Source organism: Battus philenor, unplaced genomic scaffold, assembly GCF_028537555.1.
Source record: "Battus philenor isolate CCGP_79_NKW_IND1 unplaced genomic scaffold, ilBatPhil1.0.hap1 SCAF_24, whole genome shotgun sequence".
Lineage (NCBI taxonomy): Eukaryota > Metazoa > Arthropoda > Insecta > Lepidoptera > Papilionidae > Battus > Battus philenor.
The window spans coordinates 9,314,194-9,340,088 of NW_027181687.1; the positions used below are offsets into that span (position 1 = coordinate 9,314,194).

Consider the following 25,895-nt stretch of genomic DNA (forward strand, 5'->3'; position numbering starts at 1 on the left):
AGTCTGGAAAGTTCGTTTTCAACCAAGATAAGGTGGATCGAACGTTATAGCCCAGCGTGGAGTCTTGTTGAAACCGAGCATAAACTATTCATGGAGGTTTTATAAAATACTTTATATTCATTAAATTATTATTGATCGCGATAATCATGATTACAGATGAATTCGATTTTCCATTAATGTTATTATAACAAGATAAAAGGCATAAAATTAGTATCTCTCATTTAACTTTATTTCATTTTGTCAAAAGGGGTCAGGGAATTTTTAATAATAAAGTAAGGATTAATCATCATTTTTAATAATAATAAGCCATAAGATTTCCACTGCTGATCATAGATCACCCCAATAGATTTGCAACACGACCAGTTGGTAGCGGTCTCCAACCATCGACTTACCTTGACTACCTTAAGCTTGACGATCAGTGGTCTCCAGAACCTTAAAACCTCACAGTCATATCAACGTGCCAATCTGTTGGATCTTCGTATCATTTTTAACTACGTAATATCAGAATTACATTAAAAATTACTTACTTAATAAAACATTCTATACCTTAACGAGGTCGTATGTCCACCTTGTGATGTAGATATAAATATTTAATGGAATCAGGCTTTATTTTGCAGAAGTCCATTCTAAGTAAGAAATGAACTAATATTTCGCCACTCCCGCACATGCAGTGGTAATCGTGCAACAAAGTGCACCGCCCGCCAGTCCGCTGATAAATGCGCATGCGGCAAACAATGCGAATTACACAACTACCAGCGTTAAATCACTCAACACGTGTTTCACCCCTCCACGGGGCATCTTCAGGAGTTATGTTACACCGATTAGTACCAAACACAGAGTGACTGCTAAAATTGGTCCTTTTTTTACTTAATGTAGATACAATTTATTCTTTCTTGTTACAGAGCTAAACGCTACAAAATCGACCGAATCATCATCGGGCACACATGAAGATGTACTTTATCAGAAAGACGTGTCATTCTCAGCAGAACTAGAAATAGCCCCGTCCAATAGAATTAGTAAGCCTATTGTAAGCGAAAAACATATCGATGAAAATTTAATGAGAATAACAACTCACCCGACGCAAGGTCAAAACGATACGAAAGAATCCAATTACACGTACAGCGGAGAGAGATCGAAGGAAATTGATGGGCTCAAGAGTTTAATCGAAGATGGCGTGAGTAAAGTTGATATCAATATAATAACCGACGGCAAAGTGAAAAGCGGCATTATGGAAGCGAGCGTTTCGAAAGTTACAACTTTGGGACCGAGTTTGGAACAGAAGGTGCGTTATATATTTAAGGTACTATGAGATAAACGGTTACAATCTATTAGATGTATATTAAACATTTTAAAAAATATAAAAAAGGCAAATTAAATTCTATTTTATATTATACGCTATATAAAATACTTATGTATCTTCTCTTCTTCTTCTTTTCCACCCATGGACGTCCACTGCAAGGCCTAGACCTCCCCCAAAGTTAGTCACGATGACCAGTCCAGCGACCTCTCGTGACCTTAACTATGTTGTCGGTCTACCTAGTGGGGTGCGTATCCGCGCTGTATGTCTACCTGTCTACCGACTCGTAGTCGTCACTCGTGAACCTTTTCGCCCCAATAGCCATCAGTTGCACGAGCAATATGCCCCGCCCCCTGCCACTTTAGACGAGAAGTTCTTCAAGCTACGTCGATGATCTTGGTTCTCTTGCATATCTCCTCATTTTTGATTCGATCTCGAAGCGAAACTCTGAGCATATACCTATATATCATTTGATTATTTTTATCCACCTAAAGAGAAGGCTGTAAAGTATTTTACCGATAGAAATAAGTAAATTAGTTTTAGTATTAAGTAAATAAATATTATGACAACGCTTTTACGATTAGCATTAGTAGATGCAACATATGTTTTAAATGAATCAATGGAATATACAATAAATGTAAATATAAATTTATACTATCTACTCGTTTTGCGGAACACAATGAGAAACCACCTGCGCACGTGTTTGTTTCTTGTTGGTAGTAGCTAAAATGAAAGCCAGGGATGATTCATGAAATGTATTTTATACACAGAGACTATTTACAAATCATAACTGACCCAAATACAGCGGCTATCTGGCTACTAGCGTTCGAATTCAATTCGGCGTTCAAATTTGAATTCGAACGCACAAGGATCGCGCAGGCTTAAATAGTATTGTGGCTATAGTGGCCAGTGACATTTTGTAATGTTAGCCGTATTTTTGCGATTGTTTATACATAAAATAAAATTAAATGACATCAGTTTAAGTGTAATGTTCAGAAACTTTATAGTTTTTTAGTTTAAAGTGTTATATAACTAAGAGTACCAGCTCACGCGTTGCTGTGTTATACGTCTAATCAAAAGTTTAATCAAAAAGGCTGTTTTTATCCTAAAAACAAAAAATATTAAAAAAATAGATTTTTTAAAAATCTAATAAGTTACTAATTTTTCACGGGGATTGTTTATATGATTATTAAATCTATCGGGTACTGACAGACAGACACACATTCATTTATATATTAAATATACACAAAATATATCAATATGTATATATATTAATTAACCAAAATAAACTTTGTTTCTTGTTGTACCTTTGTGAACAGTACTAATAGAAAACCACAACCAATTTTTTCAAAAACTTCCTTTTTAACTTTATTAATACGCCTTGAAAAACAATCATAAATTAAGGCATTTTTTATTTCTAGTGCATTTAATTATATCTATACATATGTCAGTGAAATATAAACTTAACCAAGGTATCCAAAAAAATGCCGAAAAGTTCTGTAAATAATGATAATAATGATACTTGGCTTTAAGTAGAACGTCTTTTAAACATCTTATATAAGCGTACCTAGAAATAAGAATATAAATATTTTAACATAGCTTGTACATATATATAACATTGTACACTATAAAAAAACAAAACACAGTCGTCAGTAATTTAAGAACTTTAAACCTTTCTATTATATTTATTAATTAAAAAAAATATAACGTTGTTATACAGGTGCCTGAAGGGACGGTGTCGCCGCCGTGGACGGCTGCGGTGGAAAATTGCAACTGCGACTCCTGTAACGGTGCTCGATGCTCGTGTCCATTGACAACTAAATGCAAATCTGGTAAGTTTTTTTTTAATTACTAAGTCAGGGGTGGCCAAACTGCGGCTCGCGAAACACGCGGCTCATTGAAATATTAATTTTGGCCCCGATTGATTGTCGAATTATTTCAATATTTAAATTTATATAACCTACGTCAGTTCATGAGAAAGAGAAACAAATTACTGGTGTAAATAATAATTATTATTATTTCACCATAAAATTAGCGAAATCCAAATACCGATCATCAGAAACTAACAGTCATCTTAAGTATTATTAGGAGTGCTGTCAAATAGGTGTGCTATTATATCTAACTTTAATACATATATTATGTACTTTTGTTTAAATAATTTCAATTTATTGTTGGTTTGTAAAAAAAAGAGTGTTTTAAATGCGTAGTCAATTACAGTTTGCAAAAAATTTCAAATTTCGTAAAGTGACTCGCAATATCAAAGAACCTATATTAGTGCACATATTATTATTTTTTATAGAAACATTTATTCAAATGAACAATCTGTCAAATTTTGAACCATAATACTTATAAAATTAATAATCTGTATTTTCATATAATCACTATACAAGACCATTACCATTATGTCATTCTAATTTTACGTATTAATAAATGTGTGGATCCGAAGACAAAGGAAAATAAAATGCACACCACAGCGAATTGTCAAAAATCAAAACATTCTTTATTCAAATAGACTGCTACAAGCACTTCCGAATCGTCAATCAATGTAAAATTTCAGTATTGTCAGTTCTACAGAAAGCTACTGTCGGCTCAGAAGACAGTTCTGCTAAGAAGAGCTGGCGAGAAACTCAACAGTTTTTTTTTTCAAATATTGTTTTAGTGACTTTATGACAATAATTAGCTTCCTCAGTGAGCATCAACAACATTTAATTCCACGTCTTAACATAAATATAGTATTCTTGGATAGAATTATATACTTTTTAAAATAATATGTTTATAATCATGGTTAATATTATTTTTTTGAAAACAAAAACTATGAGTAATCAGCTTATTTTTATTCATCGTATTGATACCATGTCTATCACTGTTTTTGAAATAATTTTGCATGTCTTTGCGGAAAAACATACATTATTACAGATTAATTCCGTACAGGCCACAAAACGTTTGGAACAGGCAGCAGCTGGAGCCTTAAGATTCTGGAGTAGGGATTACAAATCGGCATATGTAACGTAGAAGGTCCACCCACTAGGGAATAAACCACAGTTCTAACCGCTTCCGACCACTTGTAAGGAATGAAAGGAATAAAAATGAAAAGGAATCTATGTGGTGAGGCCCATATCCTATGTAAGCAGTGGCAGCCTTGCGGAGAAGTAAGAATTGCTATCGTAGGTAGCGGGTTGATTCCAGAGATACAATCATAATTAACACATTGTTTATTAATTATACCACTACTCACAAACAAGGTTCCAGAGTTCCAGATTGCAAGCTCGGCGATTATATATATATATATATATATATATATATATATATATATATATATCTCTTTGAGGTAAGGCTTGCAGTGGACGTAAATGGGCTGAAACTAGATTAATAAAATAAAAAATCACTACATTTGTGGTTGCCACTTGAATGTTTTGGAGGTATTGCTTACCTGTCTAATGAGAATAAGTTGGGTAATATATTTTTGTAATTTTATTATTTTTTTCACATAAATGAGGGTTCATTATATATGGTATGACAACATCGACCTGACAAGTCTAGACAGATAAAATGTAAAAAAAAAATTCTGTACCAATACATACACAATGGTCGACTGACTGTAATTTTCATATTACAATTCGTTGAAACGATCCACTCATTTACCCTTCAGTGCCAATAAAGGTTCCATTAACTTAATGGATTCGAACCCTCTAGCGGAATATCGATAAAAGTTGAAACGGCAAAAGCAATTATTTGCGGCCTCCCAAATAAAGTTTCAGCCAATCGGACATCTAATATCAAGTTAGCGAAAATTCACAGAAATTTAGAAAAAGTTGTGAAATTGTAATTAAAAATTTGTTGCCAAGAATTATATAGAAGGCTTTTGATGGAGGGAAAACCGACACCGGAGATTAGATTAGATTAGTTTCCCGATGACAAAATCACATTATAAATATCAGAATCAAAAACAAATACAGTGTATCTAAAACTCAATATTATTAAATTAACAAAATTTTATCAGGATCCAAATTAATATTCAGAAAGCTTGTTAGTTATAAAAAAATGTCAATGAACTGTCTGTGTGTTATTAGTGCGTAGTACTACACTGTGTCTTCATAGAAAACAGCGCACAATAACACAACAAAACACAAAGCAAATGCAAATATTCAATGTTTATTAAATATATAGGTTAGCTGATATTCGTAGGAAAAGTAGAGAAAAAGAGGCCAAGACGGCAATCACCAATCTGATGAGTGGACTCTGTAACGATGGTTACAGACCCTATAATAACAGAAGCATTCGAAAAAGCAGGTCATATAGACCTCACCATAGGCATTACGTCTAATCAAGGCTTCCAGGAGCGCGACCTTTAACAATGATAACCTACCAACAAGGAGATGAATATAGCCCCACTGTTCTTATCAAGTCTGGGGCATCACAACTTGTCATTAAAGATTTTTGAAATTTAATATTTGGAATCCGATGTAAAAATAAGGCAATTAAGAATTATTTTAAAATGTATATTATAATTAGAACCCTTATTGATTTATTTAAAAATATTAATAAAAGAATATTGGAGTCAAAGATAAATAAAATTACTATTACCCAATATAAGACCCAAATTAATACAATTATAATCTAAAACCGATTATTAATTTAAAACAGTAAAAAAGTCAAAACATAAATTAAACAGGCAATTTTTGATTTTATTATTAGTAAATAATATTTTAAAATAAATTGTAAACCATGTTAAATTTGAAACACATTACATTTATTCAAAGAAACAATAAACGTTTACAATACGCCCTTCTCACTAACACCACATTGCAAATCTGCACATGACTGTACCCAAGCTAAAACTATTTGAAAATCCCGATCACATCTCTCATTCAGACTGTACTCATCCCAGCGGAGTTATAGATCAACGTGGTCCTACCAACTTATGTAATTCGAATGTCTGGAGCGAAAATCGATTCTATCTTCAAATAACTCGTTTCCACATTTTGTCTGTCAAGTTTTGTACACGATCTTTCAAAGATTCAACATATTCTAAATCAAATCCCATGGTATAAACGAATTTATAATCATGACGTGAAACAAATAAACAAAACGTTAGACTTATTTAAAAGGCCTTTGATGTTGAATATTAAACTTTCCTCTTCGAGTTCCTAAACGCCTGGTAGCGAAGTATAATATAAGTACACCGTAATAAATATTAATTAAAATTTGTCACTAAAGTACATGTTGGATGTATATCTCATTTATTCTAAACACTTATTAAAAAGCTAAAATTTCTGTGTGAATTGTTACCGCATCTATTAATTATTTTTTTACATAGTAGCCGGCATTTGATTTGTCACTTCACAACGAGATATTCGGTGAGATTCAATTTAGCGATGTTATTGCAATTACGCGTGTTGGAACACTATGGGAAAGATGAACTCTACATAACCAAACGCAATCAAAAGAAAGTCTTACGCTATTGTCCGATGTGCCAAATCAAATGACCGATAAAGACTATCTGTCCTGCGTATTATAACAATTGACATGATAAAAGTAATTTACTAATTATTAAAAGACCTCGTGATACCAATATAAAACACAATATGTTTAGTTTTTTCTTTTGATAACGCGATAATGTTATTGAATAATAAAATATATAGCCTCATTCTAAGTTTGATATCTTAAAGACCATTTTGTATTCGAATGTACACAGTAACGTATTATTGCGTTCTTATGTTCTTTTTCATGCAACTGAAATAAATTGCACGTACACAATTTGAATTTATATGGAGTCGGGTGTGGAGTTTCTATTGCTCTCAATATTTCATTGAAGCAAGTTCTAAGTAAATTCTTTCTGTGAAATTGAATGTATTGCATATAGCTCGTATATTAAATGTTAGAAAACAGCAACGTTCTCCACCACTACAAGTTATAACACAGAGGTAACATTTGCTCTTTTATGTGCATTATAAGGTTAATATAATGAAACATATTTCTCTTTACGTAAGCGATATATGTGGTCTGTGTATTATTTCATTAAGTTTTTTTTTTTTTTATAAACATAAATGTTTTAGACTTTTCTATAATATATACAGAACGCTATTTGTAATATAATAGGAACACTAAATAACTGTATTCCAACTTTAAAGGTCCTATGTTAATAAAAGTGCTAGATTAACTATAAAATGACGAGGATATGATAAAGATGAAATTCATTTATGATCAACTTATTTTCTATTTATTTTTCTATTTTATTTTAGATTCCGCTACTACTCTGTTTGTTTTTGATCACACCAAGACTTTATGATAAACATAAAGTTAAAGCTATAGGTCGCAAATCTCTTTTCTCTTTTATAACCTCTCATTATCTGTTTTTCTTAGTTCTAATCTGTTCTATTCTTCTATACTAAATTTTAATCAGTTTTATTTCGGTCTACTGTTCTAATAGGTTCTATTCTTTTCTTCTAAGCTCTTTTATTCTGTTCTACTTAATTCTATTATCTTTCCCGTATTTCTGTTCTGTTTTCGTTTGTTCTTATCCGTACCTTTATTTCTGATCTGCTCTTCACAGTATTGTATTAGACTCATTTGTATTATTATCATATCTATTCTAATACATGACTTTTTAATTTTTGAATTTAAAAATACGATATCATAATTAAATTGCTTAGTAAGGATAATAAGAAATCATAATTATTTTCATTTGCAAAATACCTTAGCAAGGAAAAAATTAATATATATATGTCCACAGTATAAAGATTTTTATTTAGAAAAGTACGTTAAAGATTTCAAGAATCTATCGATGTATCGTCAATATAAATAAAATTGAATATTATTTATTCCGACATTTATATTCATTTACTGTGAATGTACTGAATGTTTTCTACGTGAATTTAATATTAGAACTGTCTATAGTTTTATGAAGCGACTGTCTTGGAGCTTGTAAATTGATAATCAAAGGGATGTTTATTTCAATGACAAAGTGAAATGAAACAGCCAAATAGTCATTGATTATTTATTCATTGTATTTTGTTATTCGTGTCACGGATATGTCCATCTTTAATATTAAAATCGATGTTGAAGCTTTATCGGTACACTGTACATTATCATCATTTATCATTTCAGTTGGTTTACGGTCACTATCCACTGTTGGTCAGAGACCTTCTCCATATATTTCCAATAAATCAGTTTTTTATAACCCCCGTAATAACGGGGAACTCTCAATAGGGAACTTCTCGTACTCCCTATGTTGTTGTAGGACAGGGTTATGTAATCTTTAATGATTTTTCACTTTTTACGTTTATTTCTTGCACTTTTATCATTCTCCATTCTTCTATCTTTCCTCTTCTTACTTTGTTCAATTTTTCATTTCATTCATCGCCTCACGGTCTTCGTCTCGTTCCTAAAATATCACTGATCCGCGTCATATCACATTTCTTTACCTTAAATTTATATTTATTTTCTGCTATTTTACATGCTTAATTAATATGCTAATTTATTACGAATTATCACCATTTACCACAGTTCGCCATAGAACAGTTTGGAAGCAGCCTGCATCTGGAATGTCCTGAAGACTTTAAAAAAGTCCTACGTAAATCTTGTGGATGGACATTATAATTGCGCTTGTTAGTCCGTGATTTCCACTATGAGACATAGCTTAGGTGATTGGCATATTAAAATTACAGTGAACAGACCACATAGCATACAGAACAGACCACCGCTGGGACCTTAGGGTTCTGAATTGGTGAAAATAGATTGGTAAATTCAAGACATCCAGACACAGAACAAACTGACGATCTTGTTAAGGTATATAGTTCACGGACCCTCCCGCTCCCTGAACTCTAGACTGATGAAGCTGTAAAAGCCTTAGGGATAGCAGCAAAAACATCTTTCGAAACAATACAATTCAAAATCTTTACACTATGCTGGATAGATGCCGCTACCAATATGTACTACTGGTAATCTTACAGGAAAGCATGCATTCAACATTAGACGTCTTATAGTTGAAATGATAAAGATGATGATATTAACACAAATTAACAAGCACAAATACATTTTTGCAAAAATATTTCAGATAAATAACTCAAGTGTTACTTAATATCATATAAATAAATTTCAAATTAACGTAATTAAAATGAATATCTATTCTAAAACGTCCGGATTTTCCTTTCTACGTAGATTCCCATAACGTTTGAACTAGCACACGCTAGACACTAGAGCATTTCGAGTGATACTTAACAATTACAGAAATGAGTGGATTGTTCTCGGAATACGGCTGCGTAATTCACCTGCCATTATAACTTTCAAGTTAAAACAGAAAACGGTTAAGTTCAAAATTGTACGCTTTGAATTTATTTATTAATTATCGTTTTAACATATAAAGTCATAATCAAAATTGATTTATTATATGAGATCATTAATAATCGGCTCCTTAAAATTAAGTTTACGTTAGTTCATTCTACTCACTGAACATTGAAAAGAACTAACAAAAAATCCGTCGAGTTTTGTAATTCTTTAGTAATTTACTAAAAAATAACTTATATATTACAAATTCATATTGAACTACTATAAATTAGTTTATTTTATTTATTAAGTAGGAGTGACATGTGATTCGTAAAGTATATTTCCCTTTAGCAATTTATTTGTTCAACTTGTTTTCAACTTTCAATTCATTTTATTTCACAATTTTAAGGAAATTTAATTTTCAGTAGGGCCTAAATTTTCTGATAATAAACTTCCACGCTGCGTCTTAATTTGAGGGAAGGAAAAAAAACTGATTCAATTTTTTATGATCGCCTTTAATAATTGTATTAAATATCTGACTCGAGGAAGACCGATGGGACCAAAAGACGAATTCCATGAACGAGCCAGTCGGGGCTGACGACGCTACATCAAAATCGTGCAGTTGGGGTAATTAAGGTTGTGGGGTATCTATTGTGCGTTTCTTGCATTTATCACTGCAGCTGGCAGGCAGTAGGATGAATTAAAGTACGGACTACAATAGAGGCTCATCGCTCTGATAGCTTTATTGTTTCTTTACTTCACCTCCCACCCCGTGTCGAACCGTCTAGAAATTGTCTTCCATTAAAAACCGGTCTCTACCAAGGCGAAGAGCTAAAGTTCTCCGGCGATATAGTTCACAACTTTCTCCGACAAACGAATATATATCAATTGGTCAATACAATGCGTCAGGCGTCATATCTGCAGTTGATTTTTTTTATTTATTAACCTGCAAATTTTATATCTGTCTGAATAAGCTGTAAAATCCAGGTTAACAGTCTCCAGCACCAATCAAATATAGCCATAAAGGCAGTGAGGTTTTTGTCGGACATTACGCCAGCAATACAAAGCGATAGTTGACAAATTACCAGAAGGAGAAGTGAAGCAGTGTTCGCCGAGTTATAGTCTAGTGATCGCGTAGTTACGAAATTGTGTGCGAATAGTCTGTATACATCCGTTGTTATTATTATATTGAATCTGTGAATAAACACACGTTTTGATTACAAGTCGCATTGTAATTCAAGCCCGACCACATACGTATCAGCGTAACAATGAAGGAAGTAGTTAGAACAATTAAATTCTATTACACGTAGTTTATTACGTGTAGTAGCATTTTTGTCCCTCTGAATTATTTTGATATATATTTTATTAATTTAATACACGATAATGCAGATATATCGCACGGGTGTATGCGTATTTTAAACTGTACACGGTTGCCTATAACAGAGTTAACTTATATATTTATTATTTATTGTACACCATAGATAATAACTAAAAAAAGTTTAATTTACAATTTAACAATTTATATAGTGGTACTAGAGGCGATTTTATTGCTAGAGGCGATTTCTACCAGAAAGCCTTTGCATGGAGAGGAGACACATGAAGGAGAGGGCAGAATAGTGTTTGAATACATACAAACATACATACAAATGCACAAAAATACTTATATGTATATGTATATATGTGTTTACATATATATTTATATACCCAGTATGTATATATATAGAGGCCAAGGTAGTGTTTTTTTACCATCTTTTTTAAATGCATACAACGATTTAGCATATGTTATTGTTACTGGTAAATAATTCCATTTCAAACTCCCGGGCTTTAGAAAGGCAGGTATTTTTTTGTAATATTTACCAAGCACCTGTTTGTCAAAAGGGTTTAATTATATCCGAGTTCACGTGTTTTTGTAAAACACACACGTTAAAATTGGTGCCTAAGTGGCAAAAAACTCGACTCGTATTACATCTTTAACTCGGTGCGACTTCGGGCTGTTCACCAAGTCAAAAAGTTAATATGGGGACACCATTTTGACATTATTAAGGATAAAAACCGAAACGAAGAAATAATTTAAGGCAATAATAAAAAAAGACTATTGCCACTGATTCAAGGATTGAAAAAAGCGTTGACAGATGTGCATTTTATTGGAGGGATTACTTTGAAGTGGATATAATTTATTTGGAAGAATAATTAAAAAATTAACATTTAATTAACAAATTCATCTTTCATTCTGATCACAATATTCACTGAAATCGTAAGAAGACTAACAAAAAAGTTCTTTTAAAATGACTGCGACAAATAATTGCGAACATGGCGTTTAAATCGTGACTTTTTTGAATCTTCTTTGTTTTTGGTTTCCTTTATAAATGTTCGCCTATTTTAATCATATTCCTATTAAATGTCGTATTTCTTTTGTTATAATAAACACACATGTGAAATTAGCTCGCAAAATAATATTACTGTGGAAGCTCGTTACTAGCAATCTGTTGCAATTGTTTTTCTTAATGTCATTTTATTATCAGTTTGTAATCTTTCTTAATAAAATAATGATAAATGAATAAATAATTATAAAATTTATTCATTGCCAATATATTAACTATGGAGTAGTAACAAACCTTAGAGTAGTTAAATTTTCTTTTACCACGTATTATTTGTGATTTTTTTTAATACTACATCTAATTACGAGTATATATTCAAATACAAATGAAACTAAAATAAGTAAAATAGTGTTATTTACGAGTTTGATCAATTCTCTGCCGTTTATGCTTTGTGAAAATCATTTTATTATTTATTATTATTAAAATATATTGGTACAAGTAACATGCTTTTTAATATTGATTTCTAAGTATTTTCATTTTTAATATATACAGCATGGTTAGTTATTGGTTTAAAACCATTTACTATAAATTAACGTACGGTTATATATGTTATTAAGAGCAGAGGTAGCCCAGTGGTAGAAGACTCAGGTTTGAAGGTCACTGGTTCGATTCCTGAGGTACAATGTAATATTATACTCACTTTATATGTTAATTATATAACATTGTCACTGCTCAATAACAAAGTCCAGAACACGGATAGCAGCGTCCTCTGCGTACCATAATACCACATGAGTTTTCATTCTCCGGATAACTTCGTATTAAAATTAGTAATTATTTAACCAATATACTCAACACATCGTTAAACAAACACCTTGTATATTTAAACGAAGTAAAAGCTTTATAACTGTTAAGATTATTATTTAATACACTGCATAATTTATCGAATAGAGAAACTTCATTACGGAACAAAGTGTCTGGAACATGACAATATCTCTAGTTCCAAATGGGAAATCTTTGTGTAGAGGTCCATTATACCAGTTTCCTGGCGACATAGATATCGGGCTTCGTGGCAACTAATTGGAACATAAAGGCGTTCAATGAGCGGAACATTTAGTAATGTGAAACTGAATATATATTCGATTCTAGTCATGTCGTTACGAACGTATATAATCGTACGTTTACTCAATTGCGGTTTAACTGTAGATCTGTCTGGTATACAGTGTCATGGGAAATAGGTACAAAAGCATCAAAGGTTTGAATATATAGCTCATTTGCTGTCTATTAATGTCACACCCTTTCAAACCAATAACTTTTAGAAATATTTAATAACGTATTGATAGTATAGTAAGAAAAAGCGTTTTCGAAATTCAAATTTTTAAATGTTAAATTAATTATTGTTCACTACCCTATCTAAGTAGACCTGTTACTGCCAAAATTACTGTCTTTTCAATAGAGAAAAAGATATATTGAAACATATTTCAGAATGACCACTTTATATAGAATGATTCACACCTTACAAGCTTTTATACTTATAACCAATCACACTCTAATTTGATATACAATTGATATAAATTAACAACATTTTAAATAAGCGTTATATTTATTTGATTATTTAATTACCACAATCAATCGATTTTAAAATATTAGTTAAAATATTTTAACAAATGTCCTATCCACATTTATATTCAATGTATTTGTCATCTCTATGTAGTTGACTTCAAAGTCACCCTTAAAAAAAAAAGAATTTAGTTGCGAACCTAACATTTTTAACTTGACAAACGCAATGACCGAGAAGATGTAAAGATACCAAATTAATTAGGACCCAGTATAAACCAATATGGTTTACTGCTTCTACATATATTCACAATTCAAATTCAAAATATCTTTATTCAAGTAAGTATTTACATATAATGTTATAAACAGTAAACTGCCTCTAATTTGGAATGCTCATCTGCTGAAAAGAGTCGGCCAGAATCCAACAGTTGCTCTTTTTAAACCAATGTTTGATTTATACATTATAATATTAAATACGTAAATGAGCCAAGAAAAAAAGTTTCACACATTTCGATCAACCAAATCGTTCGATCAACCATACATATATCAAATAAAATAAAAATATTCTTTATTCAAATAGGTAACAAGTACTTTCGATTCGTCAATCAACATAGAATATCAGCATTGTTGTCTCTACAGGAAGCAACTACGAGAAACTCAACAGCTGCTCTTCACAAATATTGTTTTCATAACGACTGCTTGACAATAATTAGCTTCCAATCGAGCATCAACAACATTTAATTTTACGCATTGACATCAATATTCTTTTTGGATAGAATAATATACTTTTTTTTTCAATAATATTTTTTAATATTGGTTATTAATCTCTCCAGTGGCAGATTTGAAATTGATTACGGAATTTTATGGTACGTATATACGTATAACCTGTGCCACAAACGGTTTATTTATTTTTTGGAGACGAAAACTAGGAGTGTACAGATTATTTTTACACCTTCCTATTCCTACACCGTCCATTCTGTTTTTAAAATAATTTTGGATGTTTTTGCGGACAAACAAAACATTATTATACCTACGTACTGATTCATCACGATATCTTCAAAACCCTTAAGGTTAATAAATTGAAATTTAATAAGTATTTTTCTTTAATAGAGAAGAAGTGAGCTAAGAATTTAATTTATCGAAATTCCACTTGCAACGGGAGTTGAGGGGGCGTTTACTAAGTTTGTATAGGGAAGGACATCTATTTAATAAATAAAAAAACGTGGAAAAAAATTACACTTTTTATTAATTACTTTGAATAGCAATAAATGTTAAAACCACATTAAACATCTGGAAGTCAAATAAAAGCTATTTGCAATACATACATCTCATGTTTAAAAGAAGAAAAAGAAAAAAGTTCTTTACAGAGTAAGCACTTTGTTCAATCTAGAACTCTGCGGCTTGATGTGTGCCTTCGGATTGTTTCCGGATATTACATGATCGTGAAAAGCGAATACGAATCTTATGCTGCAATGCCGGTGGCGTGCGGAAATGTAAGGCTATTTGTGGCGATGCTTTTATCTTCAGTTTTAAAATTGTTAATGTTTCATTTCACTTGCTTTAACATAAACTATATTTACTTGAATCTTTTAAGGCTGTTAAAAGTTAAGTTTGAGTTTCAACAAACTTACCTATTTGACATGTGAAAAATACCTTTGCAAGGGTTATAACAATATTTAATAAAACTTTTTTACGGACTCACGATCAATGTTATGGTATAAAATTCTTTACAAATTAATTAATTACACCCATTGTCGATACCTTGTCGTCACCATAAGCCTGTGATCTAAAGTTATAGCTCATAGGACCTGTATGTGTTAGCTCTTAAAATACAGACCGCAATGTAAACAACATTATAGATATAATGAGTAAATATGTTTAGATACAGATAATAAAAATGAAATGTAAATAAAGGAAAAATAAGTAAGAGCAGATAATTAGCAATGTACAAATAGTAATTTATAATAATTGATACTAGGTAATAAAAAGTAAAGCAGGAATAAAAGTACAAGCTCGCATTGGTCAAACGCACAGATAAAAAAATAAGTGAGTAGTAAATACTGACATAAATTGTAAAATTAATGCTAATTGCGAAAATAATTTAGCCTATATAAAAGGTTTCTGCCATTTGACGGCAGAGGATATCAGGTGATTATAATTAAAACAGAAGTGAATGGCGTTAAATGTAATGGTTCCTGCAGACATATATATTCCAGAAGCGCTGGAATATATCAACTACGAGTAAAACCCATTAGATGTTCCTGCATCATCGCTTTATGGAGACGTCTTTGTATAAAATCTATCACCATAAGGCGGAAAGCACTTCGACTGTAACCATATTTATCGTTTCCTAAAGAAATATATATGAACTATATATAAACTATATGAGTAAAAGAAATTAACACTATAAATTTTACTTTTTTCATACTATGGTTGTCTGTAAGAGATTGTCTTGTGTGATAAGACCGCTCTTTGTACTTTTTTATATATTATAATGAAAGTATTTATATGTATCCTAGCGTGTACAGAAAAGAATATTAAATAAATAAATAGACCAAGGTTTCCCAAACGAGGGGGCCCATGCCACACAGGGAAACAGTTTCACTGTTAAAGAGGGCAGAAAGTGGACATGAGTTTAAGCCTTTGGCTTTAATATACAAAGTATATATGTTACATTGAAGGTCGTAAAATTTTTAGAAAGGTTAAAGGTTGAAAAATACTGCTAAAGATAATAGATTGTTTAACGTTATCGACATCAAAGTTATAAGCGTTACCATGTGAAAATTCACCAATTGGCTTGTGTCAAAATGAATATAAAAAAACATATTCAATGTAAATTCAAACGTACAACTGGCCACGCACAATAGGAGAGTAAGTATAATATTCCAGAATATTCCAGAATACTAAAACTCGTACACGGTTTTGGTTTATACATTTTTATTTGAACAGAATATTACTTTCAAAGTACCCACGTTGCAATCGTTGGCGCGCGTTCCCTTTGTTCATGTTTTTTTGCTGAAAACTGCAGTCGATTCATCCCCATTGGTTCATTGTACGTTGCTTTTTACCCCGCAGATTTTACCACTCGAAATTGAAATAGCACACGTTGAAGACCTTAGAGCAGGTTTTGAGTGATTCTTAACAATTAGTGGGATGAGGGGTCTGTTCTCCTGAACAATGCTAACTAATTTTCAATCTTAATGTCTAAGGCTAAAAGTGCTATTTGCTTTAACGTCCACCGTCCATTTTATTATATTTATCTATATATCTTAAGGAATCCCTATTTTCCGTAGTAATTCCATGACTTGAAAATGACTTTAATATGGTCTTTTATGTGTTTTCTTACTTGTGGAAAAAAATAAAGTAAAAAAAAATAGTTATAATGATGACTTTTGATACTGCGTATTTCGCTTTGAGGTTAATTTTGATTGTTCATAGCTAACGATAATTTTTGTTGGTAAAAAAAGGACTAATATATAACTACTTCCGCTATGTAGCAGTAGTCGTGTAATAAAGTGTACCGCCCGCCAGCGTGCTAATAAATGCGCATGCGGCAAACAATGCGAATTACACAACTACCACCGTTAAATCACTCAACACGTGCTTCACCCCTTCACAGAGCATCCTCAGGAGTAATGTTACATCGATCAATGCCAAACACCGAGTGCAATACTGACAACTGCTACGTAGCGGAAGTAGCTCTATATTAGTCCTTTTTTAACTTAGGATGGACTTCCGCAAAGTAACGCCTGAATCCATTAGAAATTTTTGTTTGGTCAGCTTGTTTTTAATAAAATAATATTCGAATATTACTAAATATAAAGACTCGCAGCCCATTGACGCCCACTGCAAGGTAAAGGCTTCCCCCAAAGATATCTATGGGATATACCATAATCGCTACGCTTGGTATGTGGGTTAGCGATTGCAACTTAATATTACGATACGCAAAGGATGCTGCGGCCCATCCTCTGAAAACTTGTTTGTGAACGGTGGCAATCTTTTATATTTTATACACAGTATGAATTGTATAAGACTGTATCCCAGGAACTGAACCCACGACCTACGATCGCACATCTCAGTCCACCACCACTGGGTTACCACTGCTCAATGATTGACATGCTCATTTCATTTTACATAAATATCTTACTGCAACAATATCGTTGTAAACATATAAAAATGCATACAAGTTTATATGCTTACATGGGTTTGCGACTGGATCCAGTATCCCAAACCTGTATTAGGTTTTAGCGATAATGCTATGACAATAACATATACCTATCATATCAAAATAAACAAATAGTTGCTTACAAACGGTAAAAGAATGCAATGGTTATTAAACAAAAATATCCTGGGAATAAAATCATTCATTCCGTCCAATCATATATATAGATATACACAAACTATGGACTCCACTAAAGTGCAAAAAACATGATTTGTAATGACATTTTACCAAGAATTGTATAGCTTCCTTATGAGAGAGGGCAATGTCCAACTATGAACGTCCTACTGAAGTGGTTAATGATATAGACCAGGGTTTCACAACATGGAGCCCACGCCCAAAAGTGGGGCAATTTGATTGTTAAGGGTAATTCGAAAGCGGACTGGAGTTTAATCTATTCGTTTTAATAAAAATATTATGTATATTACATAGGGGAGTGTAAGAATTAAAAAAACGCTAAGGTGAGGCATGGCACAAAAGTGTTGCGAATATATAGACTTTATGAGTTCACAAATAAATACATTACTATATGTGTATATTGATAAACAACATTATATTATAGCAGTTATTTGTAAGTCACCAATTTAAATAAAAAGAAAGTAAACTCGTTTGATAATTTCAAAACCGCAGAATTCTATTTTCAGCGAGCATTCAAAGTTGCAGCTAAAGTCGTGTTTCCGACGCTACAACGCAATTGCAGGAACACTCGAGGGCATCGTGTAGACACGTAACTTTTACAATTTCACGGCTATCCGCAGTTCAGGCAGTTACGGGATTTAGCGGATCTAGTGGGATTTCAAAGATTTCGCCAAGTGAAAATCGTAAACTTTGCTAAATTCAACTATTATTCGACTGAAATAAACGTATACGAATCATATAAAAATTAAAACATATTCCTTGTTATATACAAAGCTATTGGTTATAGATGTAAAAGCTATAAATAGGGTGAATGTATAGCACATTTGTCACCAAAAGACTTTTAAAGTCTTACACCCATTTTTGTTCATCCAATATAAAGTTATCATTTTGAAACTCAATTGGAATGCATACGTTCAATAACTTCTGACAGTACGAAGTCTGCAGTAACAGCGAGTAAATAATAATTAATCCTATGATAACATATATAAATGAAAATGTATGTGATTGTGTTGTAGTTAAATATATATCTTATACATTTTTCTTTTCCATTCCTTATATCATATCTCTATCGCCATCCATAAGTATAATTTCCAGAAAATGCCTGCAACATTAAATTCACCTTTATAGCTGGTAGAAGTATTAGAAGTGAAAAATAATTAGAAACTATATAACTATATGTTATATATGTACTATAAGTTAAGGTCGTGAGAATTCGCTCGACGCATAACCCGTGTGACCTGTCATCGTGGTAAAGTTTCGAGGAGACCTATGCCTTGCAGTGAACGTCTGATAGCTGATATGAAGAAGGTGAAGAACTAAATTTTCAGGCTTCGTCAAAGATGGAAATAGGTGGCTTAAAGGAACTTAATTAAATATAAAACTAATTAACGTGAAACTTTTTAATCTCAAAAAAAAAATGTTACTTAATATGACGTATTTTTCTGCTACTTTTTAACCGCTAGTTGGCTAATGAAAAGCATAAAACTCTTGCAAAGATCGCCTAGATTAACCATCCTTAATTACGTCGTCAGCCAACCTAGTGGAAGGGGAACCAACGCCACGTCAACGGGAACCTTTCGGTCCTAACAGCGGTCGCATTTACTACTACTAAATGTTCTATTCACCAAATGTTTTTATTAAAGAAAAATATTATTCTTAAATGTATATGAAATCATAAAATAATTAGTGAATTATTATTTAAAAAAATGGTAAAACTCTGGCATCTATAATACAGTTGTATAGACAAAGATTATTATTAAGCAAATCGATATAACCTTGAAAGCCAACCTAAAATCAAGTGAATATTTTCTGTTCCTTCAATCGATTTAAATCAGCACCCTCCTTACATTTAAGTACGTCGAGACCTTCGTTATAATTCCCTTTTAAGAGTTCAACAACGCACAAGAGTCCTTCGAATTATTGTATCAAGTTTGAGTTATAAAGGGATGTCGCGATAATTGGAAAGGCATTATAATTGACGAATAACGAGTATGGAGTACCTTCACACGCTAATGAGCATCTTATTTTGTATATAACTGCTAAGTAGGCGTCAGATTAAAATACTTCAGTATGCATGATGTATAGATTTACACATGTTGTAAATACGCATTAAGATATAATTATTATACCATCATAAAATTCAGATTTAAATATGAGAAACATTTAAATTTTCTATATTTTAAAAATATTGAACTCTAGCTGAATATAGATCACACCCTTATATAACAGCTTTTACCTATTCATTATTCATTGATGTTCGTGTCACGGATATATCTATCTTTAATGATAAAACCGATATCAAAACATTGCAGGTACAGTGTAGGATGTACAAGGTAGTAAAACAACTGCTGCACATAGGCACTCCTCATATATTTCCAATAGGTCCGGTAGGTAGCCTAGTCCTAGGCTGAACTTACCGGTAACTTGCATACAGCCTCTTCGACTTACCAATTTGAAGGCACTAGATGTCCAGTGGAAATCATATGGCTGAAATAATGGTTATATAAACATACAAGTTTTGTTTCTCTATAAGACGAGTAGAAAAACAACTCACTACCAACCTTACACTGTGCAGTTTCCTCGGAGGTAATCCAAGCGTTTCTGGCTTCCTTATATCCCACTAATTGTAATCCAAGTATCTTCAGGATCAGAATAAAATACCTACCGAGTCTAGATATTTCATCTTTCACCATCAGACGATTTGGTGGTTTAATAAAATCCAATTATCTTTACGATTACGTAAGCTCATATGTCTGCGTTGCTCCGCCATAAATCTTAAGGTTTCCAATTTGCTGAGCTATGTCAGCTACATAGTAACGGGTCTCGATATTTCTGTCTAAACTCAATCTCGTAGAGAAATACCAAGCTTAGTTCTCTGTATGATCCTTTGAAGGACTATGATCTTGCCAATGAGACTCAGTGTGGTACCCATATATCATCACTGGTAACACACATTGGTTTTGACTTTCATCTTAAGGCAACACATACAACAATGCAATCATCACATCAATCAATTTTACTTTTAACGTCGTTTTAGCTATTAAACGCCCACTGTAAGGCAAAATTTTCTCCCAAAGATTTTTAATGGTGGATATACGGCGATTGCAGTATGGTGTGGTGGTAGCCTACCGATGGAAACTTGTTATGTGAGTAGTGAAAATCCTATATAATCAATGCACAAAGTGTGAATTATATATTAGGGAGACTGGAAAGTAATTTCGTTTCTGTCGACATATGTTACAGAAAAACCGATTGATTTTTACCGCTTCGGTATTGAAAATTTGTATACTAGATGGCAAAAGGTTGTTGTTGATTAGAAATAAAAACTTCTTAAAAATATAGTCGTGTGAATTTAACTTAAGAAAATGACATTACTGCGACATACCTTCACAAGTCTTAGTTCCCTACTGCTCGGCTACCACTGCTCGTACTTACATTAACTAAAGCAACGTAATCAATAACAGTGTATAACTTACATAAACATCTACCAATTAAAGCGTGAGTAAATCACGTGAACTTACGTATTACAGCCATTAACTTGTTAAATTATAACCGCCACGTTCTCCCATGTCGCTTATATTAAACCTTAATTGAAAACGCGTACTTGGTTAAGAGCATTCAGTGAAACCTTTGTACACGTGCAACGACTAGGTGCCCAAGCACGCTTTTAAATAAAATTACTTATTATAGTTAGTCTCACATTGTTTTTCACCGCCGTGTTTTTCTTACCTCGCGTTAGGTTTCTTCGTTGTGTGTCAGCAATAAACATATTATACAGGGTGATTGGTTACAGTTATAAAAGCTTTAAAGGAGTGAAAGTATAGTTCATTAGCTGTGAATCAATGCACAGCATAAAATTCAATGTTTTTAAGAATAAATAAAAAAGGTTATAATGATACAGAAAGAAAAGAAAAGTTCTACATAAATTCTGATTCAAACATATTGAAATTAATTATTATTTACTATCTGTCCCTGTAGACTATACTGCCAGATTGGACTATTGCATTCCAATAGAAAAAATAAATTAATGTAATGTATTTCGTGGCTCCCCTGGGTGAACAGACTACTTAGTTATGGTCGCGATATAGCTGGATGCGTGCAATTTCGGAGCGTGAGTATACCCCTCCCCCCTGCCCCCCACTAGGTGGACTAACGCCATTGTTAAGGTGGAGGGAAGTCATTGGATTTGGGCATCTCGACTTTGGGGGGAGGCCTTTGTCTCGCAAAGGGCGTCATCAGTTGATATGATGATGACTTCAAAACGATTACTGTACAGGATGATTGAAAAATTGTCGTTGTCATTTCAGTCCATAGATGCCCACTGCAAGTTATAGGCTTCGTCCAAAGATATCTATGGGCAGATATACCATGATCACCACACTTGGCAGGCGGGTTAGCGATAGCAGTGTGCTATTTTAGTACACAGAGAACTCTGCTGTCCAAGCTTGTTTGTGAGTTGAGGTAATCATATAGTAATCTGTTCTGCTGACTAATGAGCTATAAAGAGCTTTTCGCTTAGAGCTTTTACCTATACCTGAGTCCAATCAGTAAGAAAAGGACCAATATTTAGCCACTTCCGCACATGCAGTGGTAGTCGTGCAATGAAATGCACCGCCCGCCAGCCCGCTGATAAATGCGCATGCGGCAAACAATGCGAATCACACAACCGCCACCACTAAATCACTCAACACGTGTTTCACCCCTCCACGAGGCATCTTCAGGAGCTAGGTTACACCGATTAGTGCCAAACACAGAGCGGGCTGGCGGGCGGTGCATTTCATTGCACGACTACCACTGCATGTGCGGAAGTGGCTAAATATTGGTCCTTTTCTTACTTAGGATAGACTTCCGCGAAGTAACGCCTGATTCCATTAAATACTTAAGTCCAATCATTCTATATTGTTCGTGCAAAATATGGGCTACGCCAGTAATCGAACCTGCAACCAGTTAATTCCGGATCAACCTTTAAGCTATAACTGTTCGTTTTACTGCTTCACATAATTTAATAAATTAAACCTTAATTGGAAACTCCCACGTGCGTTAGCTAACGCTATTCATTAAAGGAAACCTTAGAAGTTTATTATAAATGAGTATTAGATTTTAAATGAGTAATTTGCTATGAATATTAATTCAACGAAATAAACATATTATCGATATTATAGTATTTAATGACAAGATCGGGGATTGAAATTTTTTGACCATACTTTTGAGATATATCAAAAGATTTCGACTACAAATTTAACCGATACTCAAATTATCTAAACACTGTTACTACATCAATAGAACTAGAAACTAAATATTATAGATCAAGATATTTCATTTAACTATAGGTACTTCTTCAATGTGTAAACAAATTTTAACAAATACCGAAAAAAACTTTTTTTTCGGTATTTGTTAAAATTTCTATCAAAAATTATACCAGTTTGTGGTAGCAGAATTGGGAGCTTCGGTTCTGGGCGCTACATGGTATAATTTTACGGGCTTGGGAGGTCGCCAAGCTCTTAGATTGCTTCCGTGAGTGGTTCATGGAGATACTAGGTACAAGGGTCTCCACGAGGAGACCTCGCTTGATTTGGACCAAAGTTCAACTTGCTCGATTTGCTATTGTCCAGCTAATATCATTATTATCACTTCGGAAAGCGTTAACGGGAGAAGTAACGGAAGAAACACTAGCAATATTTCTATCTATCTTTATCCGGCTGTCCCGTATTTGGCGCAACAAGAACAGATTAACAGTTTCGGTTACAGCACGGGGTCGAAGTAAGGAACATCGCATCACTTATGAACTACAAGTAGAGTTGCAGAAACTTTGTAGAATACTGCAGAAGGGTCATAGGAGAGACCATTAAAAGGAACAAGAAGACAAAAAACCAAAGTGTATAAAACTAGTCAAGATAAATACTTAAATCTGTGATAAATATAATGTGAAAATAGAAAAGTGTAAATAAAATTATAAGAGAATGTAAATGTAAAAATATAAACCTGTAATATTTTGGAAGGAAGACGAAAGTTAGGTGATGAATGTAAGGATTAGGAAAAAAATAAAGAAGTGAAAGGATTTGTGAAGAATAAATGTGATGAATGAAAATTTTCATTAAAAAAGAAAAAAATGAGAACGCAAATAATAAAATCTGTGAATAAAGATTATTTTGTTAAAGTAATCGAGTATCTTGAAAGAAAAACGTATACGATTTCATTCGGAGTAAAAAATAATCTGCAGTTTGTAATATATGGAGCATGTCAGAGACCAGACTTTTGAGATTTAAGTATACCAAACAATAATATATTTAAAAATAAAAATATTTAAGATCATCATCATTACTGCATCACATCTTTGTCTTTACGCAATAATGTCTAAATCGGTGATCTTTTCAAGTTCCCATTAAAACGCTTAATTAAGGCCGCTTCTATTTCTTTTGGCAATATATGGTGAAGGCTTGTGTCCAGAAATGGATACGCTTGAAATGATGATGAAAAAAGTTTAAAAAACGCGACAAATTTAAGTGAAGATATGGATCGTTTATACTTTAGTTGTTTTTATATCATTTGCTTTTTACGTAGAGAAAGTGTAAAGTAAATAGATCCAGCTCTAAAAACACTTGACCGCTGAGTCAGGGCAGTCGTACGAGTGAAAACATTTGTCGAACCCCTTGAAAAATATGTTACAACTAAATTTCTCCTGCGCGCAATTTTTCATTGAGTGCACGGCCCCTCTTTTATTGCGGCTCATAGATCAGCCACCCTCCTATTCCTGTAACACAATAGAGGGTTCCTGCATTCTTTAATATCGAATAGGGTTGTGAAAAACTATCCGTACTTTTTATTATTTATTGGAATACCGAATGTTTTGTAAAAACCTTGAAACAAGCAATAAAAGTTAGGACGAAAACAAACGAAAAGGAAGATAGGTAGAAAGGTCTTTTTTTACTCACACGTACACGCATTTTCTACCACGTTACCATTTGAGCGCTACAGAGATAACCAAATGAAAGTAGGTGACATAAGTAAAAAACATAAAAGAGAAAAAAACTAAAAAAAAGTTTTAAAGATAAGATCAAATTTGTTTATTCAACATTTTAAGATAACTTTCAGCTCAGCGGCAATGGACTAAAAATTGCAACCATAGGTCACAAGTTCGATTATCAGGATAAAATCTTATATTAATCACACTTTATACATTAGTTGTAAAGAATTGCACCTTCTCACATACAAATTTTCAAAGGATGTGCAGCAGTGTACTCTGTGTGACATAATACCATACTGCGGTCGACAATCCGGTTGCTAAGTGTGGCGACAATAGTATATCCCCCATAGGTATTTTTGAGGGAGGCCTATGTCTCGCAGAAGGCGTCAAGGCGCTGAAAAACCGACGCATGCTAACAGAAAAATATGTAAGTTTACATTATTTCCATTATAACATAGCACAACTTAAAATATGTTTGCTTATTTATAGGCACACAGCCCCAGACCATAATTATGTTAAATTATATCTAAACGTTCATGAATTAATAAAACAGAAAAGTTATATTAAAAGCTTCGTAAATAAATAATAATAAAAAGGACGAACAGTTTAAAATAAATTATTAATAAACAAGATTTTTTACTTTTACTGTGATATTATAGAAAAAAATATCATGAGATTATCAGATGGTAAGTTGTAATAAACAATCAAAAATTAATTATCGTTTTGGTCTATTATCCCTATGTCCATTATATCTGAGGAAAACAAAGTTGTTGATATAATATATATATATATATATATTAGGTAGACCGGAATATATATATATAATATATATAATAATATATATATATATATATATTAGGTAGACAGAAATAAAAGAGAAAGAATATATATATATATAATATATATATATATATATATATATATATATATTAGGTAGACCGGAAAGCAATGTCGTTTCTGACGACAGATTTCACAGTAAAACCGATTGATCTTCGTCGGTCCAGCATTGAAAATTTGTATACTAGATTGTTAAAAGTCGTTGATAATGAAGGTGAATATATTGTTGATTAGAAATAAAAGCTTGTTAAAAATGTAGTCGTGTAAATTTAACTTAAAGCGACATTACTTTTCGGTCCCCCT

General features: G+C 32.6%; 1 protein-coding gene across 1 annotated transcript in view; it reads left to right on the forward strand.

Moving 5' to 3' along the window:
- LOC137924715 (pikachurin-like) overlaps window positions 1-25,895 on the forward strand; it is a 144,531-nt gene that overhangs the window by 56,897 nt on the left and 61,739 nt on the right. Inside the window, exons 3-4 of the mRNA XM_068768132.1 lie at window positions 903-1,282; window positions 3,018-3,129. Coding sequence (XP_068624233.1) covers window positions 903-1,282; window positions 3,018-3,129 — 492 coding nt within the window. The remainder of the gene's footprint in view (window positions 1-902; window positions 1,283-3,017; window positions 3,130-25,895) is intronic.